The sequence below is a fragment of the Theobroma cacao genome, chromosome 5 (assembly GCF_000208745.1).
Source record: "Theobroma cacao cultivar B97-61/B2 chromosome 5, Criollo_cocoa_genome_V2, whole genome shotgun sequence".
In the NCBI taxonomy this organism is placed as follows: Eukaryota; Viridiplantae; Streptophyta; class Magnoliopsida; order Malvales; family Malvaceae; genus Theobroma; species Theobroma cacao.
Window position 1 is genome coordinate 1,638,558 of NC_030854.1, and position 15,793 is coordinate 1,654,350.

General features: G+C 35.8%; 3 protein-coding genes across 3 annotated transcripts; all 3 read left to right on the plus strand.

Moving 5' to 3' along the window:
- Positions 1,037 to 4,451, plus strand: LOC18597727 (vacuolar amino acid transporter 1). Its single transcript, XM_007026909.2, has 11 exons — positions 1,037 to 1,227; positions 1,434 to 1,702; positions 2,245 to 2,459; positions 2,558 to 2,581; positions 2,688 to 2,868; positions 2,969 to 3,188; positions 3,282 to 3,417; positions 3,548 to 3,716; positions 3,814 to 3,857; positions 3,956 to 4,018; positions 4,102 to 4,451. Exons 1-11 carry the CDS (start codon positions 1,037 to 1,039, stop codon positions 4,195 to 4,197), a joined length of 1,608 nt encoding a protein of 535 aa, XP_007026971.1. The 3' UTR covers positions 4,198 to 4,451.
- Positions 6,125 to 8,121, plus strand: LOC18597728 (aspartic proteinase PCS1). Its single transcript, XM_007026910.2, has one exon. The coding sequence runs from the start codon at positions 6,637 to 6,639 to the stop codon at positions 7,978 to 7,980; it is 1,344 nt and encodes a 447-aa protein (XP_007026972.2). The 5' UTR covers positions 6,125 to 6,636; the 3' UTR covers positions 7,981 to 8,121.
- On the plus strand, positions 12,596 to 15,523 carry LOC18597729 (laccase-17). The gene is made up of 6 exons (XM_007026911.2): positions 12,596 to 12,822; positions 12,937 to 13,088; positions 13,188 to 13,432; positions 13,520 to 13,648; positions 13,760 to 14,725; positions 15,094 to 15,523. The coding sequence occupies exons 1-6, from the start codon at positions 12,694 to 12,696 to the stop codon at positions 15,222 to 15,224; spliced, it is 1,752 nt and encodes a 583-aa protein (XP_007026973.2). The 5' UTR covers positions 12,596 to 12,693; the 3' UTR covers positions 15,225 to 15,523.

A 15,793-nucleotide genomic window follows, 5' to 3' on the forward strand; every position in this document is an offset into this window, starting at 1 on the left:
AACTTTACTACTTCTTCCTAACTCGTTTTCCATTATCATTTGACTAGTCAACTTAATACTAAATCCACCATTTTTTTTGTGCAATCTTTTTTACTCTTTTGACATTGAAAAAAGATTCATAATAGATTAGAGGTACTCGAGTTCATGAAAATTTAAAAATTTAGACTCAAAATCTAAAATTATCATTTTATCCATAATGTGAAAATTATTTTTATTTTATTTATTTTATTATTATATATTATTTATTTATTTATTTTAATTACTTAAATCTTAATAATATTGAAAAACTTACTTCTAGAAACTCACCAAGAAAATGACAACACTACTCTTAGTCCACATCATCGTTCCTACCTCAAGTTACACGTCTATGAGGTTTCACACTTTTTAAGGATAAGAAGATCTGCAATTTTTTATCATGATGATTTCTTGGGATGGATTGCATATAAAAATTATATTATATCCTTCAGATTAGTGTTATCTGAGGAGGTCACCTTATAAATCCTCCCTAGTTCTCAAAGCAAAACGAAGTGGTGAAAACTGAAGAGGCAACAACTAAACCAGAGGGGAAGAATTGTGTTGATGGAGATGACAGTCAACATCCACAAGTTCGGATCTCCTCGTATCTCCTTCCATGGTTGCTATTAATAGTCGGTCATTAACTAACTTTGAAAGCAGCTAAGGAACTGGCACGTGTTCATTAAGACAAGAGACCAATCCATGCATTACAAGAGAATTATAGCATTAAGGGAACCTGCATGCATGCTGTCATCCCGTCTCGTTCGGGTTTTCATAAAATAAAGTAGAAGAAACCAAACCAACTTCTCCTTCTTCTCCTGTTGTCTTTGTTCTGTATTGTTTTTCTTGGTCGTTTTAATTTCTCTCTCTCTCTCTCTCCTGTTTTAAAAAAACTTAGAGAACTTCCAGGGAGTGATAAAAAAACTTTGATCTGTCTCTCTGAGGTTTTTGGTGTTGGTTCTGCCTCCAGTATATAGTGTTTAATTTTGTGAAACAAGAAAACCAAGCAGAAAGGGAAGATATGAAGATAGATGAGGATCTTGGTTTCGATCGGGAAGATGCATTCCAGACAGACGATGAAGAAAACCGAGCTGAAAGGGTATGTGTTGATGATTGCGGGGACGACACAGAATCTGATTACGCCCTCGCTTCCCGAAACCCTTCTAGTAATTGCCTGGAAGTCAACAATACCACATGGCCTCAAAGCTACAGGTTTCTTTTTGTCATTAATTCCTTTTGGATTTAGTTCTTCTTCAGTTTAAATTTAGACTTTTTATGCGCTTTTCATAGCCTAGATAATAGTTGTCAAATGTAGTATAAAAGATCAAACGTAGTTGCAGTGGATAAACTTTGTCAAGAATTTGGATTAAGAAACAAAACTATACAAGCAGAATCATGCCTTTGTTGAATTCATGCAGGGAATCAATGGATATGCTCAAAGGCGTTACACCTCCATCCATTAATTTCTTAAGCGGAACTACTGCAACAGGATTAATAGGCAGTTCCTCATTTCGCAAACATCAAAGTAATGATGATGAGTCCTCCCACAAAAAACCACTCATTTCTGAAAGAAGTTTTGATGAAGAAGTGCCTACCTCTACTCTCCTAGCTTCGCAGCAAAGAATATTTGCTAACGAATCAACACCATCACAGAGGCAGTGTTCATTTACCCAATCACTAATTAATGGTAATGAACCATGTAATCTTGGATCTTGATATTTAATCACCTTTAGTTTTAGTATGCTCAAACAGAGAAGAGGTAGTCGTGTGGTTAAAAGCTCCTTTTCGATTCCCAGGACTTGATGGAACATTTGGAAATCCCTAATTGTCACAACCCCACCCCCCACCCCCCCCCCCGAAATAGCACAGGACTTCATTTATTGCCTAGAAATCAGTATAGATATAGTCCTGAAGAATTTGTCTGCTGTCACTGTCAATGCATGCTATTAAATCCACGAGTCCTTGACTTTATAGAGGCTTCTCAATGTGCTTTAATTGTTTTTCTGATTATCCTTTATATCTTTTATCACTGCAATTATAGAAAGAAGATGCTTCAGGATCTTTTAGTTAATGAATGTGCATGTTTAAAATTCTGCTTGTAAGCAGACGCATTGTTCTTTGCTGAGCATAATTTATGACAGTCTTGTCATCAATAATTGAAATTTCTTGAAATGTTTGGCTAACTGTATCATGCTCCATGATTTTCAATCATTCTTTTTCTTTATGCAGGAATCAATGTTCTGTGCGGCATAGGACTCCTTACAACTCCTTATGCAGTCAAAGAAGGTGGGTGGTTGAGCCTCTCACTACTCATAATATTTGGTATCATTGCCTGTTATACTGGGATTTTGTTAAAGAGATGTTTAGAAAGCTCTCCTGGCCTACAAACTTATCCTGATATCGGACAGGCTGCTTTCGGGGTAGCTGGTCGACTAATGATATCTGTAAGTTGATTATAAGTACAAAATTGTCCAATGCTTCTGGTTGAGATTCATATTTGTTTAAAAGGACTAACACTTTGGTTTTAATCTGTGATATGCAGGTAATCTTGTACGCAGAATTATATGTAAGTGCAGCGATTTCTTCGGTTGTTTGTCTCTCACGGTTCTCTATTTATTTTGCTGCCTCGTCTCATGTTCTGCACTAAAAAGTGAACAGCTCTGAATCTGTAGGCTGCGTGCGTGGAGTACGTAATAATGATGAGTGATAACCTGTCAACGATTTTCCCAAACGCCAGCATAGATTTTGCTGGAATATATCTTGACTCTCATCAAGTATTTTCAATCGTAGGAGCTCTGACCGTTCTCCCAACGGTTTGGCTCCGAGACCTTAGTTTGCTGTCATACCTTTCAGGTTTCTCATCCGATCATATACCACGTCCCCCAAATTTCATGTTTCATAGTTCCACTTGTTAAGCTATGACTGCTGATCTTAACCTTTTCTAAATGTTCAGTTGGTGGAGTAGGAGCATCAATTTTAGTGGTGCTTTGCTTGTTATGGGTTGGGGCAGTTGATCAAGTCGGGTTTCATGGAAGCGGGACTGCTCTTAACCTTGCAAACCTTCCCATTTCAGTTGGTATATACAGTTTCTGCTACGCTGGTCATTCCGTTTTGCCAAATATATATTCTTCCATGAAAGAGCCCTCACTTTTCCCACTTGTCCTTGTAGCCAGGTAACACATAAAATTTCACCTTCTTCTAAGTATCCCTATTCCTCTCCCTCTGGGAATAATCAGCTTTGTTGACTTCTGTTTCCTGTGTTCCAGCTTTATATTCTGTTGGTTCGCGTGCACAGGGGCAGCAATCTCTGGCTTTCTGATATTTGGTGACTCAGCTGAATCTCAGTTTACTTTAAACATGCCCATAAAATTTACAGCTTCTAAAATTGCCGCCTGGACAGTGGTATGTTGAGACACCACCATTCAGTTTCCCATACATCGGTTTTTAACAGGCCAAGATCAATCTATCACAAGTACTTACAATTCAAACAATCAACATTGCTCATAGAAATTGACATGTGTATTGGTTTCAGGTTATTATTACAGTATCAAAGTATGCCTTGACACTCACTCCCATTGCATTGAGTGTAGAAGAACTTGTACCTTCGATGACACAGTTCAGATCATATGGAGTTTCTATAATCATCAGAACAGCTTTAGTGATTTCAACTCTAGTTGTTGCAATGACAGTTCCATTCTTTGGTAAATAATAACATTAACATTATGGTTCTAATCATTTGTCTGGTTTAGAATAAGCTTTAAAAGGTATAAAGCTATTGATTTTCTTTCTCTACTGCAGCTTTTGTGATGGCATTGGCAGGATCTTTGCTTGCGATGCTACTTGTAAGTTCCCTCTTTGGATAGGTCTGATATTTGCTCTTCAGAGGCAATTAATAAATGTATTTTGAACCAATTTCTCCTGTTTAAATATTTCATGACAGTGTATTATCTTCCCATGTGCCTGTTACCTCAGCATACTTCGTGCGAGCTTAACCAAGTTACAAGTAATAATCCTTCCCTTATCCAACTTTTTTATTGCGACCAGACAGACCCTTAACATGAATCTGTTCTTGTGTTCCCTATTCAGAAAGCAGTCTGCATTGGCATTGCTGTTCTAGGATTGGTGATTGCTTGTTTTGGCACATATTCTGCGATTTTAAGAATAGCTGGCCAACTCGATTGATCAAAGGGGTCCCAATTCCGGCATTTCTAGTTCCGGGTTTGTTTAGATGATCGAGATATATCACGAGTAAATTCCCATCCATGGCGACAACCACATACAGCTCGATGAGCTTGTAGCATCAGATATGAATCAGTTAGGTCTTTAAGACAGGAAGTATGTATATTATTTCATATTTATTGTTCAGAATCTTTAATTAATCATTCATGTATCACCTCATAAGTAGCAGCTTTGGTTATTTGGGTCCTTGCCAGGTCTTCCAAGTACTAATTCTTCCTTTTCGGGAGCCCTCCTCCTTCAATTGAGTCCTTGCCAGGACTTTGCCAATGGAGTTTTCATATATGTCATAAAATTCTAGCTTCAAATGCCTGATATATCAGCAAATATCCTGCCAACAGAAGCTGATGGATCATCATTCACACCAACATATTATACTAAGAAATATTACATTATTTTTGCTAAATAAGAAGTTAAAGAAGAACTGAAGAGACGAACCCACAATATAATCATCTAATTCAGCCATAAGAACCTATTAAAAGCATCATCTGAAGCATAAGAACATCAATTAAAGTAGCTAAGTTGTTTAAGAATCTAAAATATACCAAATCCTAAGCTGCTTTAAGATCTACTTTTTCTTGCTTAATGGTGGGGAACATTTTCAATTTCCTTTATGTTGACAAGACCATGAGTACTGAAATCCTGGACAAGCTACACCCTATAGTACCGGATTGAATTTTGATATCCCGTCAATGGAACACAACTGTTCTTTTTTTTCCTCCACAGAAATGTCACAGAGATAAAGTGGACACTTTAAGCACCAAACCCAACGCGGGAATGGATTACCATAACCAGAACCCGACCCCAACCCACGATTCCCTGCCTGTAAACAATGCAGCAACGCATGTGCAACTTCCTGATAGCTATGTTTTTAACCGAGTGCACCAAGCTGAACTTGGATTTGAAGAATCTAGTACGATACCACACCTGAATGTCAAATAATTTATCCATCTTTTTTCGGTTTGGACTGCAATCCATTACCGTTGCATTGCAATATCTGCATCCACACTATGAGAATGTCCATCGTTCGATTTTTCTTACAGATGACTTAAAAATTTTTTTTCTAAAATTTCCTAACAGGATTCATGTTCCTTGGTCTGATAGTCAAGAAGTTCGTTCTTGGGTATATGTCCCTGTCAGTATTTTAATGGGGTTTGTCATATCTTTACACATTCCACGAATTGGTAAGAAAATTGGACAGTAACACAAGAATTCATAAACCCCCTTAGCAACCATGCATTTCATATGTCAGAGATTTCACATTGAGAGGATCTCCTTTTCAATTCTAAGAAACCCAAACATCATATCTTCACCCCAATCATCATCATTTTCCTAGTCATCAGCTATTGAATGAATATAAAGTAAAATTCACACCTACCCTTTTACTAAGACGTGCAGTATTTATGTCAGTGAATAGTCTATCACCTACAGAAGAAGAACTGCCTAACCCCGCAGTGAAGCAGAAGCCACAAAATCATTGCAATAAGATTTATGGTATTGATAAGATGTAGGTCCCAATTTATTTTAAAAAAAAAAAATTTACTGGTTTTCTCTTCATACAATGAATGCTTACCAGAAAAATTCCTCTACTAACATTTTCTTCTCTATTTGAAAGAAAAAGCAGTGTCAACTGTCAACCATATATAGCAATGACGAATAGCATCTATTCAAGAGTAAGCAAAGAAAGGAATGAATGAATGAACCAAAAGATAAGCTCATTAAGAAGACAAGAAACCAGGTTCCTTAACCAGATTGCACGATTCAAGAAAAGGGTATGTTTTACCTTATGACCTAAGAGTCGAAAGAATCAAATGACTGAATGAGAACAAGTAGTAGACAAGTAAGTAGATTGGGAATCGTTTCTTCCTCAAAAATATCTGAACTAGTAAGTGGATGTTGAGTCTTGATCAAATATTGGAAAAAGATCACTGTTAAAAAAAATACAAACACCGAACTAGGTTGGGAAGTTATGGCCAGGCTTGGTTCTCCGCTGACACGTGAACAAACAAAACAGGAATGTCATGGCCTGTCTGGTCCCAAACATTCCACACGGCACCGTTTAAGCTCCATCATCGTCATGAAATCTCTAGTTCTTCTGTACTATAGATCACAGCCCCAAGAGTTTTTTTTTGAAAGCAGCTGACATTTAAAATAAAAGAAGCTTCTTAAATCAGACCAGGCTTCCAAATATTTCAGTGCACTCAACAGATCCCTTACTCTCTTATCTCCCCCCAAGAAAAGGCAGCTTCTTTGTCACCAAAAAAACAAAGATCATTATATCTTCACTTCCATCCAACTTTCCAACTCCAACCTTTACCTAACTGTTCCATGTTTGACAGTTGAAGAGAAAAACTACTAGCCAAAAGAACCTGACGGAAAAACATCATGAAATCTTTCGTTATCTTCAAATCTAACTCAAACCCATTTCTCAAAATCCTCTCTTTGTCTTCATTCTATCTCCAAGTTTTCTTGTTTTTGCTTATTTACGTCCATTTCTCTTTCTCTTGTCCACCAAAAACTCTCATTTTTCCCCTTAAAACCCAAATCCTAAGATCTCCGAGCAAGCTTCAGTTTCACCACAATGTTAGCCTCATTGTCTCTTTAACAGTAGGCACTCCACCCCAAAATGTCTCCATGGTTCTTGACACTGGCAGCGAGCTCTCTTGGCTCCATTGCAACCAAACAACCCAAAACAACCAACCCGACCCGACAAAATTCAACCCGATTCAATCTTCCTCGTACAAACCAATCCCTTGTTCTTCTCCCACATGCATAAACCAAACCCAAGATTTCCCAATCCCAGCTTCATGCGACTCCGACAACCTTTGCCACGCAACTCTTTCCTACGCGGACGCTTCATCCTCCGAAGGAAATCTCGCGTCCGATATTTTCCATCTCGGGTCGCCCGACAATATCTCGGGTCTGGTTTTCGGGTGCATGGACTCCATTTTCAGTTCCAACTCGGCCGAAGACTCCAAAACCACCGGTTTAATGGGCATGAACCGCGGATCCCTCTCTTTGGTCTCCCAAATGGGGTTCCCAAAATTCTCGTATTGCATCTCGGGTTCCGATTTCTCGGGACTCCTTTTACTCGGTGACTCCAATGTCACGTGGCTTATGCCGTTAAACTACACGCCGTTAATCCAAATCTCCGAACCGTTGCCGTATTTTGATCGGGTCGCTTATACGGTTCAGCTTGAAGGGATCAAAGTTTCGGGTAAGTTATTACCCATTCCGAAATCGGTTCTAGTTCCGGATCATACCGGGGCAGGTCAAACGATGGTTGACTCGGGTACCCAATTCACCTTCTTACTCGGACCGGTTTATAATGTTTTACGAACAGAGTTTTTGAACCAAACCGGTGGCGTTTTAAGGGTTTTAGAGGACCCGAATTTTGTCTTTCAAGGGGCAATGGATTTATGTTACCGGGTCCCACTGGGTCAAAATAATCTGCCAAATTTACCCTCCGTGAGTTTGGTTTTTACCGGGGCGGAAATGGTAGTATCGGGTGATCGGGTTTTATATCAGGTTCCGGGTGAAGTAAGGGCGAATGATTCGGTGTGGTGCTTTAGTTTCGGGAACTCCGATCTCTTGGGTGTGGAAGCTTACGTGATTGGTCATCACCATCAACAAAATGTGTGGATGGAATTTGATCTTGAGAAATCAAGGATCGGGTTGGCTCAGGTGCGGTGTGATTTGGCTAGGCAGAGATTCGGTGTGGGCAATTAGGGAACAGGTCCCAAACTAACAATTTGCATAATTTTTATTTGGTAGGTAGAGATTTATTATCTAGGTGAAGGCCCATTTGGTTGCAGTGTTTATGAACTCAAATTTCATTAATTTAATACTTTTATTTTCATTTTTTCTTCATTTTTTCACAATATAATGTGTGTTATTACAAAGATTGCAGCTAATTTATTTATAAATTTATCAATAAACATAATAATAGAATTCGTAAATAAATTAAGATAATTATTGACAGTAAATATCGTTTATTTTGATATTTTATTATGCAACAAATAATAGCATTTGTCTTTGAAACTTTGACATTATTTAATTACAAATTCTGATAGAATTACATAAAAATATCAGTTTTGATTTTAAATTCTCAATTGGGAATCTAAAGTCTAAGGTCTAAACCTTTTAGCCCAAGATAGTAGCAGTATAATTGTAAATTTGTAAACAATTAGCACTCAAAGTCAAAACTTTCTATTTCGGGCCAAAACACCCATTCATGTTGTAAATGCACAGAACAGCCCACTCCGGATGGTCCAAATTCTCGAGGAACAAAAGGTATCAACCATTTAAAATTTAGATAAAATATCCTCGTCTTTTAGTTTTTAATCATAATTTCGGACAACTCTATTAATTTTTAAAATAAATATTCTATTTAAAAAATATAAACACTATTAAAAAAATAATAAAATAACTAAAATATATATATTTTTTATTCTCAAACAATGTGGTCGGTCGATGATATTCCCATTTGCCTACTAACTACCCCACTACAGATGCTCCTCAAGCCCAAAGATGGGAGCATCGTTCATTGCTCCTTTGATTTTTTTTTTAAATTATATAATAATAATTTTTAAAATTAATAAAAATAAAATTATTTTTTATTATTATAATGTCATCAAACAAATAAAAATATTAATGGTTGACTAACGATTTTACCTACGTATTTAGTGGAAGATATGAGTTAATCGAATTCTCATAAATAATAAGAAAATTAAAAAATATTCGAATTTGATCGAATTATACACTAAAATCGATAGTGGTTGAATCCATAAGTTGAATAGATTTGATTATTTTTTCAAATTTTTTTTTGAACAATCGTCAACTACATTTTTGAAAAAAAAATAAGTAAAACTATTTAAGTTTATAATCTAATAAAAAAATAAGGGCGGATAAGCCTCTTAAATTATTCAAATAAGCTCTTATTTTTTTATTGCGTTCAATCAAGTTTTCGTATTTTTATTTTAGATTAAATAAGCTCTTATGACCAATGATTGGTTAATTGTTATTAGTAAAAATATCACTTGTCATTTTATATCTATGTGACACTGATATAGTATTAATGTGGAGAGTAAAAAAATACCACATGATTATATTAGCATGTCATGTCATTGTGAATTATGATACGTCAATATACTATATCATAATCAATTATGAAATTTTAACATACCACATCAGTGTCACGTGACATGAAATAACAAATGATATTTTGATTAAGTCAATCATTAATCATAAAGGCTTATTTGACTCAAACTAAAAAGTACAATGATTTATTTGGTTAAAAAAAGATATAAAGACTTGATGAAGGCAATAAAAGTATAAGAGTTTATTTGAATTTTTTAAAATAGTTTATGAGTTTTTTTGTATATTATACCAAAATTTTATTTATTATATGGGTTTTTAATGACTCTGGAGAGTAGTATATTTATGAGGGCTGTGGCTTTTCAAAATTTTTAAAATTTTTTATTTATTATATATTTTTAATAATCCTCTCAAAATAATTTTTTATTTAATAATTAATACAAATAAAAAATAATAAAATGATTCCACAAACTCTAATCAACTTCACTCTAATTTTTAAGTTTTTTCACATATCTTACTCTCTTTTTTTTTTCTCTTTCTCTTTTCTGTTTTTTTTTTTTTTTTACTTTACTTGCTTTTCTATAACTTACCACTTAAACACACTTCATTCTTCAAAAGAGATTTAAGAGATTTATGAGTTTAGGGAACTTAGATGAGGAAAGACAAGGACCACTCACTACTATTGTGTGAAATTAAAAGGCGATAAAGTTTTCTTTTAGGGTAAAATACCTTTAATTCTTAAGTTTTGATTGAAATTAAACGGAAGTTCATTAGTTTTTGAAATAGACACTCTGCCCAAAAAAATATTTTCAATTGGACATATAAATCTAGCCGTTAGTCAACCATTATTATTTCCGTCAACTTATTAATGTGGCAAAGGTAAAAAGATAATTTTACCATTGATTAATTTTTATAATTACTATTATATAATTTTATTTTTTTATTAATTAAAAAAAGGCTCCGCATCTGGGGAGCACCGACCAGTGCTCCCCTTTCTTGGTGAGCTAGGGACCATCGATCGGTGCCCCCTCTCTTTTTTATTTTTTAAAAAATATAATAATAATTTTTAAATTAATAAAGAAAGAAAGGGTATTTTAGTCTTTTCATAACTTCTGTTAACGGTGTTTGTGCCATTGGGGTGAAGTGTCTATTTCGAAAACTAATAGACTTCCGTATAATTTCGATCAAAACTTAGAGAAGTAAGGGTATTTTACCTTTTTTTTTTTATCTTTTTCTTTCTATCTATATATTTAACCATTGTATGCAATCTTATATATCTTATTTAACCATTTATATATTATGTATTATAGTTTTATATTTAGTAATTTAAGTTTAAATAAAAATAAAATAAGGATATGAGATATTGACTATATTAATTTTTTAAAATTTGATTAAAGTATGAGTAAATTGACAACAATTGACAAATTCTTTAATAAAAAATATGTAAATCGTCTAAATGATTTTTTGATACTTGAGCCACTAAACCTCAATATTTATCTCAAACGTGAGTTGTGTCCACCCATTTTTAAGAAGTAACCAATCATCCTCACCTCCAACCATCCTCGTCATTTTCAAGCTTTTTTTTCTTGTTCTTTTTTATTTACATATTAAATAAACTTATTGTTTATTACGAATTTTTTAATTATTGGTTAAATTGAACATATTAATTTTAAAAATTTTTAATCCTTATTTCTCTTCATCTTTGACCTTTCAACAAAAGTTGACTAGCTTCGTCTCTGAAAATAAATTCAACCCTATATCAACTAACTAAAAACATAACATTGCCGCATGATATAATATTTTATCAATTTTATAATCGGTTCGATTATAAATTTTAAATGTTAAATATTAAATATTTAGTGAAATAATTGAAAACATTATTTTTATTAATTGATTAATATCAAAATAGAAAACATCAAATTAAAATAACCGAATTCAATATATTTTAGACAATTATTTTCTCAATTTAAAAGAATTAAATTTGGAGAAAAGTAAAAGGTATAAATCTATTTCATTTTCTTCTTTCTCTCTTACCAAACAAAAGACAATCACCATTTTTTTTTTCTTTTTTGGGATAAAAACCTGTGGTGAATATGTCACATCCAGCATATTACATTTTTAGTTTTCTTGTTTTTAGTGTTTCCATCGGCTAATAAGGGGAACCAGGGCCCGAGACTCAGGGCTGTGTTGCTGTTCCTATTACAGTTGTGAACAGGATATTGAAAAATCTGGTAGGAGACAATGTTTGAATGTTGGACAAAACATGAGTAAAATTTATTGTCATAAATTCATATTTTTTCAATAAGAACAAGTTTTATATCTAAAATTAGTCATTTAGAGATGGATTTCACACCAATTTTATCTGCTAAATCAACCATATGGTCTCATCCATGCTGATTCCTTAGCATGATCCAGTTAGTGAAGGCAAGACCAAAACAAGAGTTAGGTTTAGATCTATTGAGATGAGGGTGGTGCAGGATATGCTGCAGTAACGTAGCTATCAGAAGCTGTTAAGGAACTTGGAGATGTACAGTTAGGAACAACAGACAGCTAACCAGAAGGTTTAAACGCATTCTCTTATGGCTTGATTAGTAAGTATCAAAGGGTAGGAGGTTGAAAGCTACCCAGCACCCATTCCCACATTACCCCCCCTTTTTTCTGATAAATGGATTCATCAATCCTTTTCCATCCTTTTTTTTAACTATAAAATAATGTGGGTTATAGTCCTACTCAAACCATTTTGCTTCATATAAGTTTTTTAAAAACTAATTATTACCCCACTTCAATGACATTTATATCCTCAAATCATTCCTCATGTCCAAGAACAAAGAATTGAAAATGAATAAAAATGGTTCATTTCAATCCTTAATTAGAAATTTGGAATCATTCAATGGGTTTTCAAAGATTTTCTGATAAGAGAAAGAGCAGCTAATGAACGACATGGACCAATTCTTGATTGACTGTAACCTTAACCATTGTTTACATGTGTTCATCAAGCTCATGGGGTACTTTGGAACTTTAAGATGAGGAATTTAAAGTTAAAATTAGATTTCCATTAGGAAAAATTAGACTCTGTCTTGGACATCACTCTAAAGGGATTCACCAGCAGCTACTCGGACCAATATGCAAGTTTCTGCTGAAGACACAGCTTGTCGACAGTGAAACAGGGATTATCAAAATCTCTAGTCACCTAATTAACAAACCAATCAGTCCTCCCACTATATAAACTGCCTCACTTGTTCCTTTTCTCATCATCGAAACAAGTTATATCCCACTTTGACTATCCTTAACATTTTTGCTAGATCATCGCAATAAAATATTACTAAAAGAAAACAGAAAAGAGACATGGGTTCTGTTCTTCTTACATCATCAGCCTTTATCAGGCTTTTGCTCCTAGCGTTATGTGCAGTCTCGTTACTACCTGATTTGGCACTTGCAAAGCATGCAGGCATTACCAGGCACTACAAGTTCGACGTAAGTTTTAATTTCCCATTTCTTAGGCTCTTTTAGTGCATTTTTAAGTGTGTTATAGCTTAGGCTAACATTTCCACCCCCTTTTTCTGTCTTTTTCTTGTTAATCTTGTACAGATTAGGATGCAAAATGTGACAAGGTTGTGCCAAACGAAGAGCATTGTGACGGTCAATGGCCAGTTTCCAGGGCCTCGGATAATAGCAAGGGAAGGTGATCGCCTTCTCATCAAGGTGGTTAACCATGTTCAATACAATGTCACTCTTCACTGGTATGAAATCTGACTTCCCACCGCTTCTTTAAAAAAAAAAAAATGGTTAGCATTTTATTTTAAAGTTGATTAAATGTTCGCTTTTCACTTGGAAACTAGGCATGGAATCCGACAGCTAAGGACTGGATGGGCTGACGGACCTGCCTATATCACTCAGTGTCCAATTCAGACAGGACAATCCTATGTATACAACTTCACCATCACTGGCCAAAGAGGGACCTTATTTTGGCATGCTCACATCTCTTGGCTAAGAGCTACTCTTTATGGACCTATTGTCATCCTCCCAAAACGACATGCCTCTTACCCATTTCCCCAACCCTTCAAAGAAGTTCCCATCATTTTTGGTAATTGACACAACTTCTCACATCAGGCATTGGAAGAAGAATAATTTTGCATCTTGAATTAATTTTGAGGTTTGCCTGGAATTGCAGGAGAGTGGTGGAAAGCAGATACAGAGACTATTATCAACCAGGCCATGGCAACTGGAGGGGCACCGAATATCTCAGATGCTTTCACCATTAATGGTCTCCCAGGTCCCTCTTACAACTGCTCAGCCAAAGGTACTACATTATATTCAATGTTACTAAAGCAAACCAATATTTTGTCAATTTCCATCCGAAAGGTTCAAGTTCAGGGACACACTAATAACAAGAAAACTAAATTTTATGCAGAAACATTCAAGCTTAAGGTGAAGCCAGGTAAAACCTATCTTCTGCGCCTGATCAACGCTGCACTCAACGATGAGCTCTTTTTCAGAATTGCAAACCACACCGTCACTGTTGTAGAAGCCGATGCAGTCTATGTCAAACCTTTCAAAACAGATGTTCTTCTTATCACTCCAGGGCAGACCACTAATGTCCTTCTCAAGGCCAAATCCAAGACCCCCGGCGCCAACTTTGCTCTGTCGGCCAGGCCTTATGCCACTGGCCCTGCCACTTTTGACAATACCACGACAATCGGAATTCTAGAGTATGAGAAATCTGCCTCTGCCTCAAACTCTAATAACAAGAAACTCCCACTTCTAAAAGCAAAACTTCCACAGTTTAATGACTCCACCTATGCTATGAAATTCAACCAGAAAATCCGTAGCCTCGCCACAGCTAAATTCCCTGCTAAAGTCCCAAAAAATGTTGATAGGCGCTTCTTCTTCACGGTCGGACTAGGGATACTCCCATGCTCACAAAACCAAACTTGCCAAGGTCCCAACAACACTAGGCCAGCTGCTGCAGTTAACAATGTTTCATTTGTGCAACCAAATATTGCTCTTCTCCAGGCTTACTTCTTTAACCGATCGAAAGGAGTATACACCACCAATTTCCCAGCGAACCCACCAGTCAAGTTTAATTACACAGGCACACCACCTAAAAACATAATGTTGGACAGTGGCACCAAGGTGGTGGTGCTACCTTTTAACACTAGCGTGGAGTTGGTGATGCAGGATACTAGCATCCTTGGTGCAGAAAGCCACCCTTTACATCTTCACGGGTTCAATTTCTTCGTGTTGGGTCAAGGTGTTGGCAACTTTGACCCCAAGAAGGACCCTGCCAAGTTCAATCTTCGAGACCCTGCAGAGAGGAACACGGTGGGCGTGCCATCTGGTGGGTGGGTCGCCATTCGTTTCCTTGCAGACAATCCTGGTGAGTTGCATAATTACATTAACTCGAATGTAATTTACTTATCAGATATGCATATGGACGATGAAATTACACTACAAAATTTTGGTCAGAGTAGGAAGATATTAGTGCATGTATCAGATTAGATAGATGCAAGGTTGTGATCAATCCTGACCCTGTTAGAACTGTAAAGGGCAAAAACAAAAAGAAAAGCTTGTGACATAAAATAGACATTTTTCAAAATCAACCAAATTTGGCTGGTAACTTGGCAGATCATTTTACTTGGATAAATCAAACAGAGTTATCGATTTAGGTAAATATTCTTTCACCATTAATCAAATCAAATGTAGTTGTCTGTTTCTTTCGATTAACTTTTGATTGTGCATGAATAGGTGTCTGGTTTATGCACTGCCATCTGGAAGTACACACTAGCTGGGGCTTGAAGATGGCATGGGTTGTCAACGATGGAAACGGCCGCAAACAGAAGCTGCTACCTCCGCCTGCCGATCTTCCTAAATGCTGAAATTCGATTGTTGCTCTCTTTCCCTTCCCTTTTTTTTTTATACTAATACAATTTTACGGTATTCGTTTTATTCTTTTATTTCCTATTCTTATGTATGCTAGGAGAAAAGGCTGTTGGCTCTATAGCTTAAGCTTGTATTTGGTTCTGCTATTACTCCAGCACCAACACCAGAAAAAGAACTGGTGTGGCTTTTTGTATAGGTTATCATCAGGCTATCTACCACCGTAAGAACTATTGTTATGTGACAGAATCTACATAAACAGATCTCTACAAATACAATTTTCCTGTTCTCTCTGCTTCATCCAGACTCCATCCTGAATCTTATCAAGTTTTGCAGCTACTTAGCTCAAGTTGCTTCAATGAAAAGAGATGCAATTTATATCCATGTGATCATAATTATATGGTTATGGTGGATCATTATTATATCCATCCAAGCTAAACCAGTTCGTTTCAGATGAAATATAACTAATTGTAAACAATTAACCCTCCAGTCAAAAACTTTCTTTTTTTGCCCAAAGCACTCATTTATTTTGTGAGTGAACAACACAGACTACTAGGATTTATTGGAT